At 41.1% G+C, this 16,204-nt stretch overlaps 1 protein-coding gene across 1 annotated transcript in view; it reads left to right on the top strand.

The window, feature by feature from the left end:
* Positions 1–16,204, top strand: part of slc36a1 (solute carrier family 36 member 1) — a 122,354-nt gene that overhangs the window by 35,712 nt on the left and 70,438 nt on the right. The window contains exons 4-9 of the mRNA XM_034182312.1: positions 3,888–3,978; positions 11,650–11,738; positions 12,244–12,333; positions 12,667–12,751; positions 15,022–15,249; positions 16,048–16,146. Of these exons, the coding sequence (XP_034038203.1) occupies positions 3,888–3,978; positions 11,650–11,738; positions 12,244–12,333; positions 12,667–12,751; positions 15,022–15,249; positions 16,048–16,146 (682 nt within the window). The remainder of the gene's footprint in view (positions 1–3,887; positions 3,979–11,649; positions 11,739–12,243; positions 12,334–12,666; positions 12,752–15,021; positions 15,250–16,047; positions 16,147–16,204) is intronic.

Below are 16,204 nucleotides of genomic sequence, written 5' to 3' on the forward strand. Positions count from 1 at the left end.
TTTGTGTTATGTCTTCAGAATCGGTCTTTTGTGCGCTGTCCTTCTGTGTTGCAGCACAACTTCTGCTCTGCTTTTAGCGGTTTCACTTGAGTTGTTCCTTCCGTGGCTACACATCCACTTTCACGCAGTCACCCGAATTTTAACTTTGTGTTCGTCCAATACTGACTGAAAAATCACTCGTTTGTGAGCTGGCGTTCTGCCTAAATGCTTGTTTGAAACGTGATGATGAGTCACTGCCTCAGTGCCTCAATGCGCACACACAGCAGAGCTCATATGATCCATTAACAAGATATTAAATCAACATACTTTTACATACAGACATCAACATACAGCAGACATACTTTTACAGCTAGGAATATAAAAAAAAACATTAAAAATAGTTACCTTAAGCTGTTCAAAATATATTCCACATGGAGCAGGAAAGAGAGGGAAAAAAGCGTCCAGATGAAACAGTCCTCTGTGATTCCAGAAGTGATTAGAGGTGTTTTCAGCAACCAAGGTTTGGCACAAAATTATTTTATATAGAGTCCAGCGCACAGAGCAGGTGGAATTGTGTGTGCAAGAGGGCAGCCGCTCCAAAAACAGCCTCTCAGGTCCTGCGTAGCTGCCAGGCGCACAGATAATGGGCTTTTAGCAGACTCGGAAGCACCACACAAATGCCTCTAAGCCGTCGCAGTAGCTCGTACACAAACTGCGCCATGCTGTTGTTGCTAAATTTTGAACTTCTTGAAATTAGCGCGACGCTCAGAGAGCCATGTACTGAACTCAGAGCCATGAAACTCCCACAGTAGTTGAAGAAACCCTCTTGTAGCAAAGAAAACATGCTGCATGGCTCCTTCTTCATCCTTCATTATTCGGTGGGACCCAGGCTTTACAGTCTGTCTTTTTTTTCTTGCAACCACAAGGGACTACAATGGGGAGCAGTTTTGCTGCCTTTATGCCTGATTGGTGATGGGTCTGTGGGAAGAAAAACATATTTTCAACATTGAAAATAACTCTTTTCATTCTAAAATATCACTGTGGCATAGGTACAGTGATGATGTGCTTTTAATATGGAAGTGCACACTCAATGAGTTACATTAGCGGGACAAATAAAAAATATTATTTGTAAATATTGGCATGTCCTGAAGAGTCATCCAACCCTTAAAGACATCTGTAGTGAGCCGTCTAGGTTTATATTTAAGCGTGGCCATAACATTCGTGACTGATTTGTTCATTCAGACATGGTCACTTCAATCTCCACTTGGCTTTCTAGCCCACCTAAGAGTTTTTTTCAGATGCAGTAATTGTGTACAATGTACTAATTCCACTAATGCAAAATGCTTCTCTCACCCCCACATTGGTGAGCAATATTCCATTTCTTCATATATCAATTATAGCAGTACACATGTAGTATACCTTTTAAAGTGTCCTTGTGGACTGGCCTATATAGGCCAAACAAAACGTCAACTCAAACTCCGAATAGCTGAGCACAAGACAGTAGTCCATACCCAGAATTTAACTTACAACCGCAATTCCAATGAAGTTGGGACGTGTAAAATATAAATAAAAACAACAGAATACAATGATTTACAAATCCTCTTCAACCTATAACCAGTTGAATACACCACAAAGACAAGATATTTAATGTTCAAACTGATAAACTTTATTTTTTTGTGCAGATATTTGCTCATTTTGAAATGGATGCCTGCAACACGTTTCAAAAAAGCTGGGACAGTGGTATATTTACCACTGTGTTACATCACCTTTCCTTCTAACAACACTCAATAAGCATTTGGGAACTGAGGACACTAATTGCGAGTGTCATGATTGGATATAAAAGGAGCATCTCCAAAAGTCTCAGCCGTTCACAAGCAAAGAGGATCACCACTTTGTGAACAGCTGCATGGAAAAATAGTCCAACCGTTTAAGAACAATGATTCTCAATGTTCAGTCACAAGGAATTTAGGGATTCCATCATCTACAGTCCATAATATAATCAGAAGATTCAGAGAATCTGGAGAACTTTCTGCACGTAAGCGGGAAGGCCGAAAACCAAAATTGAATGCCTGTGACCTTTGATCCCTCAGGCGGCGCTGCTGCATTAAAAATCGACATCATTGTGTTAAGGATCTTACCACGTGGGCTCAGGAACACTTCAGAAAATGATTGTCTGTTAACACCGTTTGTCGCTACATCTACAAGTGCAATTTCAAACTCTACCATGCAAAGTGAAAGCCATACATCAACAACATCCAGAAACGCCGGCGCCTTCTCTGGGCACAAGCTCATTTGAAATGGACAGACGCAAAGTGGAAAAGTGTGCTGTGGTCTGATGAGTCCACATTTCAAATTGTTTTTGGAAATCATGGACGTCGTGTCCTCCGGACAAAAGAGGAAAAAGACCATCCAGATTGTTACCAGGGCAAAGTTCAAAAGCCAGCATCTGTGGTGGTATGGGGGTATGTTAGTGCCCATGGCATGGGCAACTTACACATCTGTGATGGCACCATCAATGCTGAAAGGTACATCCAGGTTTTGGAGCAACACATGCTGCCATCCAAGCAACGTCTTTTTCAGGGACGTCCCTGCTTATTTCAGCAAGACAATGCCAAGCCACATTCTGCATGTGTTACAACAGCATGGCTTCGTAGTAAAGTGCAGGTACTAGACTGGCCTGCCTGCTGTCCAGACCTGTTGCCCATTGAAAATGTGTGGTGCATTATGAAGCGCAAAATACGACAAAGGAGACCCTGGACTGTTGAACAACTGAAGTCATATATCAAGCAAGAATGGGAAAGAATTCCACCTACAAAGCTTCAACAGTTAGTGTCCTCAGTTCCCAAATGCTTATTCAGTGTTGTTAGAAGGAAAGGTGATGTAACACAGTGGTAAACATACCACTGTCCCAGCTTTTTTGAAATGTGTTGCAGGCATCCATTACAAAATGAGCAAATATTTGCACAAAACAATAAAGTTTCTCAGTTTGAACATTAAATATCTTGTCTTTGTGGTGTAAACATGGCTCTCCAGCATCTTTAAAATTCTGGGGGATTGAGAAAATCACAGCACCACCCAGAGGTGGTTACATTATTAAAACAAAAAACATTTGGATTTTGGATCTATACATTAGGCACTTTGGAACCATTAAATTTAACTTGTTTTCTTTAATATTTTTAGGTCTTCTTTTGGGTTTATATCTTTCTGTCAACATTTTATGCTTGTTTTAATTCATTTGGGGACAGTTTGCTTCTATTTATGGATGTAATGAGTACAACACCTTGATTGATGGATGGATCTTTAGGTGGTTAACGCCCCCCTTTAAGTAGGATCATACCTCCTGATGATTTGTATTTAGGGCTGTACCACTGATGCTTTACAAGGACTCTGATGAAGATGTAACTTTACATTGAAACGTCAGTCCCTGCTTTGTTTTGCACCTTTTAATAATTTTTTGCACAGACATCTGTGTTGTGCTGGTGTTCCTTTTTTTCCTCAAGTTTCATCCTGACCCGGTTGCACCGGTTTGTTGTGCTTGGCAGAAGCTCAGAGAACTTTTTTTTTCCCCAAAATAATAAACCTTTAAAGGGGGGTTATTTACATTTGCTTTTATTTGTAGTGTTATTCACTTAAAATTTCCAGCATCCAGAATGTTGATTGATATTTTCCACCTTTGTTGTTTTTTTTTTTTTTTTTTTGGATACCCTAAAGATGGGTTAAGTGCGTAACGTGATGTGGGCGTGTCCCACACGCCCACATCCTCTGGTGCCTCAGGAGACTGGTGTCAGGGAGCATGTGGAACTTGAAATATTGGCTCCTGGGACTGGATGTGTTAACTGGCTGTTGTGTTTTGACACTGTGTGCATGAAGCTCAAGTGTTGTTGGGGGGATGTTTCCCCCTGCTACAGTTTTTTCCAGACTCTGATCCACCTGCTGAAGGGGAACATTGGTACCGGGTTGCTGGGTCTACCTCTGGCTGTGAAGAATGCAGGGCTGGTGGTAAGAACACAGACATCCGCCTACATTCTGATTCACTTCGTATGACCACAGCAGGTCACATGATACCAAAATGAGGTTGCTTTCACTTCTCTGACATAATGCTGTTGTGAACATGAAGGAGGCGGGACCTACGTCCAGTTTGAGACAGACAGACAGACAGGCAGAACCTAAATCATCCTGTGTCCTTTTTCCCATTAAATGTCGAGACTTCTTGACATTTTGCATTTTTTTGTACAAAAAAATGCTTTGCATGTTAATGATTCAAGTGGCTGTCAAATAGAATATCTGACATTTCAGCTTTAAAGTGTACACAACCATGCTTGGTGCAGTGCACGTTTAGTTCAGCACTCATCCCTGTTGGTCAGCACAGAGTTGTCACACGACTACCTGATGAACTGACACGCTGCACACAATCCCTCGTGGAGTCAGAGGCACCTTTATTGCAGAGCAGCAAGAAGAAGTGCATGAGCTCAGTGTTCCTCTGGCTGTCTGAGTGACACCACATCACTGTCTGTTTAATTCTAATTTGTTCAGTCACAGTTCATTTTTGGTGATATTTGGTTTTTCTCGTCTGCAGCTTCTCTGTTTAGTTACAGCAGGTTCTGTCAGTCTTGCACCCTCTGTTCTGTGGTTGATAAACCAGCAGGTGGCGACCTCTGCTCTGTCTGGTCTGCTTGAAGTTTTTTTCTGTTTTAAAAACAAACAAAAAACAGTGTGAGTTTTTTCTTCCTGCTATCTGTCACCGCTGTGTTTGCTCACAGGGTCAGTAAGCTCTAAAGCTTACTCACATGTAGCGGCCTGAAATGAAATAAAATTTGGCACTATATAAGTAAAAATTACATTGAATGTAGCAGGTCGCCCCATAAAGGTTAACATCAGTGTTGCACAGTAAGTAGTAGGGGGCGGCACAGGCAGTGGGTCGGTTTGGAGAACCCCGAAGGATGTAGAGGAGTGTGTGTACAACGCTTGAAGACACAATGGTGTTTGTTTTCACAGTAAGTCAGCAGAAAGTTGCTGGTGATTACACACTCACGTGCAGGATATTGGTTGGAGTTTTACATGTGTTTGTGTGTGGGTGTGTGTTGGTGACAACAACATAATGCCAACAATTGGAATGATTGAGGGTGAGCCAAGGAAAAAGTAAGTTTGAGAAACAATTGTCAGTGTAACAGCCCCCCCACCAAAAAAAACAAAAAAGCCATCAGGAATTAGTTAACCTTAGGTAACCTTGAAAAGCCATACTCCAGGGGCCTCATGTATAAAGATTTGCAAGTGTGCGTACGCATGGACCCAAGCACGTTCCTTTTGTACATCCCAAACAACTTGGAATTCAGTGCACTTGCAGATGAACCAAGCTCCTCCCTGTCCACACCTCCATCTGAATATACAAATTAATTTAAATAGTTTGGTTGTGTCATGTTGATGGTATTATAAGTGTGAAGTGTAGTACGTTTGATGATGTCCGCCATTGTCTCTATTGTAGTGTAAAAATTAAAGCACTTGTAGAGGCTGATTGCAGAAAAAAAAACAAAAGCTCTGGCTTGGTCTGTGTTCTCCCACACAGCTCACCACAGTGTGAGACAAACAAGAAATTAGTGTATGCCTGTGTGTGAGACTAGACATACGCTCAGGCTCAGACCAGCGCACACACACCGACAAGAATGACAAGAAAAAGGTAAGACAGACGATTTCAAAGGATGGGTCAGAGTGGAGGAATTCACCCCCTTCAACAAAAAAGTGGCTGCGATAGTGGGTGACACAGCTCTCACCGGAGTGGTGGAAGCCCATGAAGGTGACACGAGTCATCCCATGCTGAACTCATAAATGTTGTCATTACACGGGTCACACAATAGGCTGCTCACAATACACATAACAAGTTTCACTGGCGGAGTTTCACCCATGGTGAAGTTTCACCACTTGGGCTGGCTTCAGGGGCCCAGCTGGCTCCGGTGTGCCCCAGTTGCCCCCTCCACTACTGTCTGAATGCGGGAATGCAGTTCATTGTACCACTTCTCTTGGTCTGTGTTGGGGTTCATTCTGCAGCTCTAGTTTCACCGGCAAAACACAAAACAATAACAATAAATAAAAAACACATTTGAATGCACATATGCACAAATGTGTCCACACTGGTTTTCATTCGGGCCAATTCAATTCAATTTATTTAGTTTATACAGCGCCAAATCACAACAAAGCTGCCTCAAGGCTCCTCACACAAGGTCTAACCTTACCAACCCCAAGAGTAAGCACACAGGTGACAGTGGTAAGAAAAAAACTCCCTCTGATGACATTGAGGAAGAAACCTCAAGCAGACCAGACTCGACCCACTGCTTAGGTTAGGACAGTTAAACAAATAAACTATTTATTGACTAATGTGCACATCCACACTCTCACTAGTGCCACTAGCTTAGCTTAAGACAAGCTAAAAGTGGACGCTCTCGTTATGGCCAAACAACTTTCCACAGTTTCTGGGGATTCTGTGTTAGTACGCGCCCGCGGCCGATGTGCTTGATGAATTCCTGCGCAAAAAGTAGTTCCCAGATAATTGTGATATATTCCTGTGAGATAATGAGTATATATCATCTAAATCAATTGTAAAATTTACCAGTAATAAAATTATAAAGAGAACTGAAGTTTTAAGAGTGGCCATAATAAATATTTTAAGAAACTTAAAAGTTTATGAGCATTGTAAACATTGACACGACGGAGTTTGATGCGGAAGAGTTCAGAAAGATGCGATTGGAATGTTTTGATTACAGTTGGCGATGAAAGACTTGGGTGTTAACTTTGTGTTAAAGTCAGAACAAGAAGCTGCACTGAAAGAGATCTATCTGGGACAAAGAGACACATTCTGTGTGTTGTCGCTCCAACGAGAGAGGTACACTGAGCACTTTTAGTCTGGCGAGCTCAATCTGTGGGTGCGAGCTATCCCACAATTCCATAATAGCAGAGATGTCGGTCCAGTGAGAGCAGCAATCTGAGCAGGGTGCTCTGTCTGTTGAAACTTTGAACCAGTTAGAACCAGTTTCAGACACTTCTTAACGGGTAACAAAAACTCATTAAGAAGTATGACTATTTAAATAAAGTAAATATTTGATACCAAAAGAAAAATAATGCTGCTGCTCAACTTTTAACAAACACTTTTAGACATGAGCATATTACGCCTGTCCTGTACTCACTCCGCTGGCTTCCAGTTCCTTTTAGAATTGATTTTAAAATGTAAAGCGCTTTATAAATAAATGTTGATTGATTGATTGATTCAGCAGATACATATCTTGAAAACATCATTTCTTTATATTGATTTTTAAACTGATTGATATTTGGACATCGTTTGAGTTCATCCGTCAGGTTATTTCATAGTCTAGGGCCATACATGGAGACACAGAAACCTTTCCTGGTCGTCCGAACGCCAGCAATTTTAAAATGATACAAGCCTTGTAAATTATATTTTCCCTCTCTTTCAGTAAAATATTCTTGAATTCTAAATGGCACTTGTTTATTTTTCACTTTGTACACTAATTGAACAGTCTTGAACAAAATCATATCGTGAAGTTTTAATATTTGAGATTTAATGAACAGTGGGTTGGTGTGGTCTCGATAACCTGCATTATGAATTGTCCTTGAAGAATGAATAATGGTTGCAATGTAGTTTTATAATTGTTGCCCCAAACTTCAGCACAGTAAGTCAGGTAGGGTGCAACCAATGAACAATATAAAGTATGTAGTGCTCTGCAATCAAGAACATGCTTTACTTTATTTTATACTGCAATCCTCTTTGATACCTTCATTTGAATATGCTGAATACGAGCTTTCCAATTAATTTTTTCATCAATAATGACACCTAAAAACGTATTCTCTTTGACACGTTCTATGTTTACCCCATGTATATTTAACTGAATTTGTATGTCTTTTTTATAATTTCCAAATAATATTAATTTAGTTTTAGACAAATTTAATGATAATTTGTTAATATCAAACCATCTCTTTATCATTTCAGTTCCTAAATCAAATAATTGTTGCAGATTTTCCCCTGAGCAAAACAGGTTTGTGTCATCTGCAAAGAGGACAGCTTTAACCAGATCTGAAACTTTACATAAATCATTAATGTATAAAATAAATAATTTTGGGCCCAACACAGAACACTGTGGAAGCCCACAAATGATGTCCAGACATGAAGAACAGTAGTCCCCGAGTTTAACAAACGGCTTCCGATTTTGTAAGTAGGTTTTAATCCAACTCAAGCAACCCCTCTGACCCCATACAGTTCCAACTTTTGAAATAATATATTGTGATCAGTTGTGTCCAAAGCCTTTCTTAGGTCATTAAATAAGCCTGCTACTATTACCCTTTAGTCCACATGTTTATTGCAAGTTCAGGAAAAGTGTGTCGAGCAGAACATGGAGCTCTACATGGTCTTTGTTGATCTTACAAAGGCCTTTGATTCAGTGGGTTGTGATGGTCTTTGGAAAATACTTGCCCTCCCCGTATAGTTAACATCATCCGCTCATTTCATGATGGCATGGTTGGCCTTGTTATAGACCAAGGCTCAATTTCTGCGCCTTTTGATGTCGGCAATGGGACCAAGCAGGATTGTGTCATGGCCCCCTTGCTTTTCAGCATAGTGTTTTCAACCATGCTCCACGATGCCTTCAAGGACTGCAATAAAGGTGTGATGATTCGCTTTAGAATTGATGGCAGCATCTTCAACTTGAGACGTCTTCAGGCCAAAAGCGAAACGTCATCTACGCTACTCCGAGATCTACTGTATGCAGAAGATTGCGCTCTTATCACGCACTCCTTTGATGATGCTCAGCTCATTGTTGACAACTTGTCAACCTCTAGTAATACTGTGAGAAATCTTGGAGTCATTTTTGATCAGGATATGTCATTCAGAGCGCATATTAAACAAATATGTAAGACTGCTTTTTTGCATTTACGCAATATCTCTAAAATTAGAAAGGTCTTGTCTCAGAGTGATGCTGAAAAACTAATTCATGCATTTATTTCCTCTAGGCTGGACTATTGTAATTCATTATTATCAGGTTGTCCTAAAAGTTCCCTGAAAAGCCTTCAGTTAATTCAAAATGCTGCAGCTAGAGTACTGACGGGGACTAGAAGGAGAGAGCATATCTCACCCATATTGGCCTCTCTTCATTGGCTTCCTGTTAATTCTAGAATAGAATTTAAAATTCTTCTTCTTACTTATAAGGTTTTGAATAATCAGGTCCCTTCTTATCTTAGGGACCTCATAGTACCATATCACCCCAATAGAGCGCCTCGCTCTCAGACTGCAGGCTTACTTGTAGTTCCTAGGGTTTGTAAGAGTAGAATGGGAGGCAGAGCCTTCAGCTTTCAGACTCCTCTCCTGTGGAACCAGCTCCCAATTCGGATCAGGGAGACAGACACCCTCTCTACTTTTAAGATTAGGCTTAAAACTTTCCTTTTTGCTAAAGCTTATAGTTAGGGCTGGATCAGGTGACCCTGAACCATCCCTTAGTTATGCTGGTATAGACTTAGACTGCTGGGGGGTTCTCATAATGCACTGAGTGTTTCTTTCTCTTTTTGCTCTGTATGCACCACTCTGCATTTAATCATTAGTGATTGATCTCTGTTCCCCTCCACAGCATGTCTTTTTCCTGGTTCTCTCCCTCAGCCCCAACCAGTCCCAGCAGAAGACTGCCCCTCCCTGAGCCTGGTTCTGCTGGAGGTTTCTTCCTGTTAAAAGGGAGTTTTTCCTTCCCACTGTCGCCAAGTGCTTGCTCACAGGGGGTCGTTTTGACCATTGGGGTTTTTACGTAATTATTGTATGGCCTTGCCTTACAATATAAAGCGCCTTGGGGCAACTGTTTGTTGTGATTTGGCGCTATATAAATAAAATTGATTGAATTGATTGAACTTTGCTTTTCTCTTTTTTTTTCTTCTTTTTTTTTATACAGCACCAAATCACAACAGAGTTGCCTCAAGGCACTTCACACAAGTAAGGTCTAACCTTACTAACCCCCAGAGGAGCAGTGGTAAGGAAAAACTCCCTCTGAGGAAGAAACATCAAGCAGACCAGACTCAAAGGGGCGACCCTCTGCTTGGGCCATGGTACAGACATAAATTACAAAACAATTCACAAAACGAATATACAGGAAATGCTGTTGGTACACAGGACAGGAGGGTCTCCAGCACAAATACCACAAAACTTTTCAAGAGCTTGCTGCAGGTATGGCCTTACCATTAGCATCAAGAAGACAGAGATACTACACCAGCCGAGGCCTGGATCACCACCATGCTCTCAGTCTATCACTGTGTGCGGAGAAGCATTGAAATCGGTTGAGAAATTCTGCCATCTTGGTGGTGTTCTTGAACAGAATGCTAAGATTGATGATGAAATTACAGCACACATCAGTAAGGCTGGTTCTTCCTATGGCCGGCTGCAACACCACCTCTGGTCTGACAATGGCATACAATTAAGTACAAAAGTCCAGGTGTACAGGACTGTGGTACTGAGTACTCTTCTCTATGGCTGCGAAACATGGACCCAATATTGACATTACATCCAAATGTTAGAACAGTTCCATCAACGTTGCCTTCATAAGATCTGCAACTTGACCTTTAAGGACAAAGTTCCTAACACTACAGTTTTAGAATGCTGTAAAATCCCAAGTGTAGAGTTGCTGGGCTGGACATGTAGTGCATATGGGTCCTGAAAGCATCCCAAGAGCGATGAGCTATCAACTGGAAAAAGATTTCAGGGTGGACAGCGCAAGCGCTACAAAGATGTACTTAAAGCCTCTCTGAAGGGCTACAGCAGGGGTGGCCAAGTTTGGTCCTCAAGAACCACATTCCTGACACTGTTAGTTGTCTCCCTGCTCCAACACACCTGAATCCAATGAAAGACTCATTAGCAGACTTTTAATGAGCCTTTCATTGGATTCAGGTGTGTTGGAGCAGGGAGACAACTAAGAGTATCAGGAATGTGGCTTTCGAGAACCGAACTTGGCCACCCTTGGGCTACAGGATTGACCCTGTCTCCTTTGAGAAGATCGCCAAAGACTGTGCTCAATGGTGCAGGTCCTGCAACAAGGAATACAAGCTGTTCGAGGAAGCAAGGACTACCAGGCTGAATGAACAGCGTCAACGTTGCCATGCTGCTCCTACTGCCCCGCAGGATTCACAGTTTGTCTGCAATGTCTGTCAGCGGGTTTGCGCTTCGCGCATTGGGCTGATCAGCCATTGCAGACATAGACATTAAGTGTCCGGGGACGGAGATCCATTGAAACGATGGCTCAATCCTTCATCATTTGCATTATTAGTAAATGCCCACCAGATGGAGATATGGCCAATCTGAGCTCTTTAATTTCTTGGTACAGAAATGACACTGCAGCAGACCAACAAAAATCAATTATTATTCGTGAAAAGGTGAAAAGTGTTGCCAAATGTTGTGCATTTTGATTTGTTGAGAAATACTACATATTTGGGATGTAATGATGCATTGTGAACTGTGAAAATTGTATTGTGAAGCCTGTATAAATCATATTACAGTTTAAATTTTTTTGCATGTTTGACATTTCCCAGAATTTTTCTTTTGTGGTAGTAATATGAGTTAAAATCCAGCATGAATGTTGCAGTAAGTCATGCAGTGGCAGTAAATGAACTGATCCTCCCTCCGTATCTGTCCTCATCCAGCTGGGTCCAGTCAGTCTACTGTGTATGGGTGTGATTGCTGTCCACTGTATGAGGCTGCTGGTTCAATGCTCCCACCATCTCAGTGCAAAGTAAGTGCACTCCACAAATGTTTGTAAATGCATCTTACTTTATTTGTCTTCTGGAACGCTCATTGTTTAAATTGGGTTCCTTGAGATCACGTGCTCTGCATACATTCCATGTGTTCCCTGCTGCAAACAGCTGGTTAATCATGTCTGCTGTTTCCCAGTGCTGGATTGGCTGAGCATACCTGGCTTAATTAAAAAGGCTTAAAAAATAAAATCAGGTCTCACCTTGAAGGGAGCTCATTTCTAATGTGTGACTTATGAAGGGGTTGTCTGTCATTGTGCATAAAACAGCTAAAACACGAGAAGCACTGACATTTTCACATGGAAAATAATCAGATTTTGTGACATGCCGAGTGGTCCAAGGTTGAGGATTCATGAACATTAATGGAATTACGATCACGTTTCAAAGACGAGTTGGAGTTTTCATGCTTTCAATTCAGTTCTGTTTTAATATTTAGGCAGAAGAAAGTCACGGTGCAAATGCATGAATATTTTTTCCATCTTTCAGGATGAGTATGCCATCTCTGTCGTACGGTGAAGCGGTGCAGCACGGGATGGAAAACGTCTCATGGCTGAGGAGACACTCACACTGGGGGAAGTAAGAGACTGTTTCTTCTCTGAGGATAAAACTCTAAATTTCATTTTTTTTTTTCCACACTGTAACATGATGAGCAGGTCACTCAGTGGGATAAAGAGTTAGAATACCAACATGTAGATCCCGGTTTGATTCCTGGTCACACTACCTATCTGTTTGATATATAGTGCCCCAGTCTACCCAGTTGTAAATGGTTCCAGGAAATGGACTGGTGGCACCAGCTAGTCTCAGGGCTGATGTGCTGCTTATTTCCAATACATGGAGTTTTATGTACAATAATTCTAGGAAGCACAGTTTGGACCTTTGTTCATGTCTTCCTTTCTCCTCCACTCTCAGACGGACGGTGAATCTTTTCCTCATCATCACCCAGCTGGGATTCTGCTGCGTCTACTTTGTCTTTCTGAGTGACAACGTCAAGCAGGTCATCACTCAAAATCATTCTTTTTTTCATTGCCCTCCACTAAGACCTGAAACACACCACATCTGTCACTTGCATTACGGCTGTGTTGTGTATTTAGACGACCATGTTAACAGGTTACGAAGTCTCTCGGCCATTTTTAAGAGTGCATCACGTAGTCAAGTCCAAGCAGATGTCATCAGTGGCATCAAACACTTGGTTGGATGTGTAAATTTTTTTAATTTCCTACAGATTTATTGACGGACTCTGTTTACAACCTCTGGAATATTTTTCTTTTCAATACGTTTTTGCCAACTTTTCAGAGATCCTGAAATACTGGTTTTAGATGTCCAAAGTTTAGAAAATAAAGCAACTCTTTGTTGGAACTGAGTCCAACTTGTAGATTTTCAAATAGTGACTGTTAACAATCATTTAAAGGTCATAAGCCAAAAGCATCGGAAACTGTAAGCCTATGATCTGCTCACCACTAGATGGTGCTGTCTGTCTACTGTGGATTTTTTGCTGCATCCACCATGGATGGTATTTCTACATAAACGGTAATATAAACAATAAATCTGATGGATGGTATTTGCTTTGTTTTGGTTTTAATAATTTGCTGTTGAAATAGAATTTTGAATTTTATTTAAAACAGATTTTCTAAACTAATTCTTAATTTAACTTTAACCTAATTTAATTGTAGCCGAATCTTGTGGTTGCAACTTTATTATAATTATAATCTAATAATCAAATAACCAATCAATTATAATCTAATAATCAAATAACCAATCTAAAACTCAAATAATCTGCTTCGTCTTTCGGCTACTTCCATTAGGGGCACCACAACGGATCAATAGTTTCCATCTCACCCTGTCCTCTGTAACTTCCTCTGTCTCACCAACCACCTCTCTGACTTTGTCTCCAAACCGTCCCACCTGAGCTGTCCCTCTGATATGTTCATTCCTAATCCTGTCCATTCTCGTCACTCCCAAAAAGAGTGACGACATCTTCAGCTCCGCCTCCTGTCTTTTTGTTAGTGCCACCATCTCTAAGCCGTCCAACATAACTGGTCTCACTATTGTTATTGTTAAGGTGCCTTGACACTTGCACAAATTTGATCCCCGCACTGGCACGCAATTTGGCGTGTCAGTGAGTAAATTCGCTGTAAACTGTGTGCGGTGGTGTGCCAGTGCACAAAGAGGATTTTGAAATTTTTAAAACTTATGTCATGCATTAATTTCATTAACTAGTCATGAACATTGTGCAACCTGTTCGAAAACACTGTGTGTCACTGCGCGTCAATGCGTGTCATTGACACAGCGCATCTGAATAATTATGATGAGATGTTACATCTACAATAATTTTACAGACATATTATCTTGTATAACTTATAAGAAGGAATTAAAATAATTACCTTTGAGACAAGATTCCAAATGCGTTCTCCACCACACAACCAGCACGAGACAACCTGCAGCTGTAGATAATTTTTCTGTGATTCTTATTTTGGCATCCCTTCACTGGCTTCCAGTCGCTGCACGATCGGATTTTAAGGTGTTATTAGTTTATAAAATTGTTCATGGACTTGCACCTCCCTATCTAGCTGACCTGGTAAGGCCCTATGTACCAGCTCGGGCCCTGTGTTCTCAGGGTGCAGGACTTTTATGTGTTCCCAGGGTGAGTAAAAAGACTGCCGGTCACAGAGCTTTCTCCTACCGTGCCCCAGTTCTGTGGAACGATCTCCCGGCACAAATACATGTCAGATACTGTGGAGACTTTTAAATCACGTTTAAAGACTCATTTGTTTTCCTTGTTTTATCATTAGTGTTTTGATGTGTTTTATTCTTGTATTCCTTTATGGTTTTGGCTTTTTATTGTGTTTTTAAATTTTTAATTCAGTTTTTTCTGTTTTTATTATGCTGTGTGAAGCACTTTGAGACGATCTCATCGTGAATTGGCGCTATATAAATGAATAAATTTGAATTTTGAATTTGATTCTGGGAGCGATAAGAGGTGGTTTCATCAGCCAAGTTCTGATAACAAATGCGTCATCAGCTACATAGCATGTTGTCCAGTGGAACCAAGCCATAGAATTTAAAAGGTTTGTTAGTTATTAAGTAAAATCAATTAAAATGTGGACTTTTTAAAAACTATTTCTACAGTACACATTAGATTGTTTTTGTGGGGGGTGGGGAGAATGTCAGCATGACTGTTTCTCAGCTTCTAACAGTAACCTGAGAGGACGTGATTGGAAAGAAACACCCCTTGAATGAATGTACTCTCGTGTTCTTCATCACCAGGTGGTGGAGGCTGCCAACGCTACCACGATCGACTGCCACACGAACTTCTCCAACCAGACCGATGTCCTGGTGCAGAGTTTTGACTCCAGACTCTACATGCTCTGCTTTCTTCCCGCCTTCATTCTGCTGGTTTTCACCCCAAATTTGAAGTACCTGGCTCCCCTCTCACTGGTGGCAAACCTGGCCATGACTGCCAGCTTGATCCTCATCTACTTCTACTCACTCACGGTAAAGAACAGGCTCAGTAACATGAGCTTATTGTTATTAGCCTGGATGAGTTCTCTGGGGTGGACCTGAATAAACAGAGGACATGATGTCATCAAATGACTGAGGTGGCTTCTGATGCATCCTGTCTACTTTGGACTCTAATCAGTGATTTAAGGTGGCAAGTAGCCACGTGCTATATTTCTTCTATGTATGATCCAACACGGGGGTGCCTCAGTATTAAGGACCCCAGTGGCTGGAAATGACACGGCCATGTTTCACCTGGCTGCAGCGTTTACATAGTATCTTTGGAAGGTTGACGGCCTGGGTGGTTGCCATCCAGGACCCAGTGCAGTTCTAGTGTGTGGTGAATGTGATTCAAATGATCTAATGTGAGCTTTTTTTGTTGGTCTTATTTCTGTTCTTCTGCTCTAATGCTTGGTTTCTGGGGAGTTGTTATGGATAACAGGACATCTGATTGTGACAGACTCTCTAATTTGTTCTCATGAAAAAGGGGATGATGTCAAGTTGAAGCCCTTCTGACTCGACAAATTCTTCCCCAATGAGAAGTTAAATTAGTCATTATTTTACAGGAAAACGCTGGGTTTTATTGTCTCTGGATTTTCTGCAGTCATGTGATCCTGCTCCTGACTTATCAAGAGCGCTAATGACTAAAACCGTTTTTGAGCTTCATTAAGTGATTAGCAAACTTTAGCTGACAAAAGCATTAAACAGTTTTTGTTTTTTTTTTTATTGAAAATTATTCAGACTGTGTAAATGATCTGACTGTATCTTACATGATTTTCTCTGTTTCTCTTCCAGAACATCAAGTACCCTATTAACCTACCCAAAGTGGGCAATGCCAGAGATTACCCACTCTTTTTTGGAACAGCCATCTTTGCCTTTGAAGGAATTGGAGTGGTACGTGATTGACTGATCATAACAAACATATGCAGGGATTGTTGCTGTAACCGTGTCT

Source organism: Thalassophryne amazonica, chromosome 11, assembly GCF_902500255.1.
Source record: "Thalassophryne amazonica chromosome 11, fThaAma1.1, whole genome shotgun sequence".
Taxonomy (NCBI): domain Eukaryota; kingdom Metazoa; phylum Chordata; class Actinopteri; order Batrachoidiformes; family Batrachoididae; genus Thalassophryne; species Thalassophryne amazonica.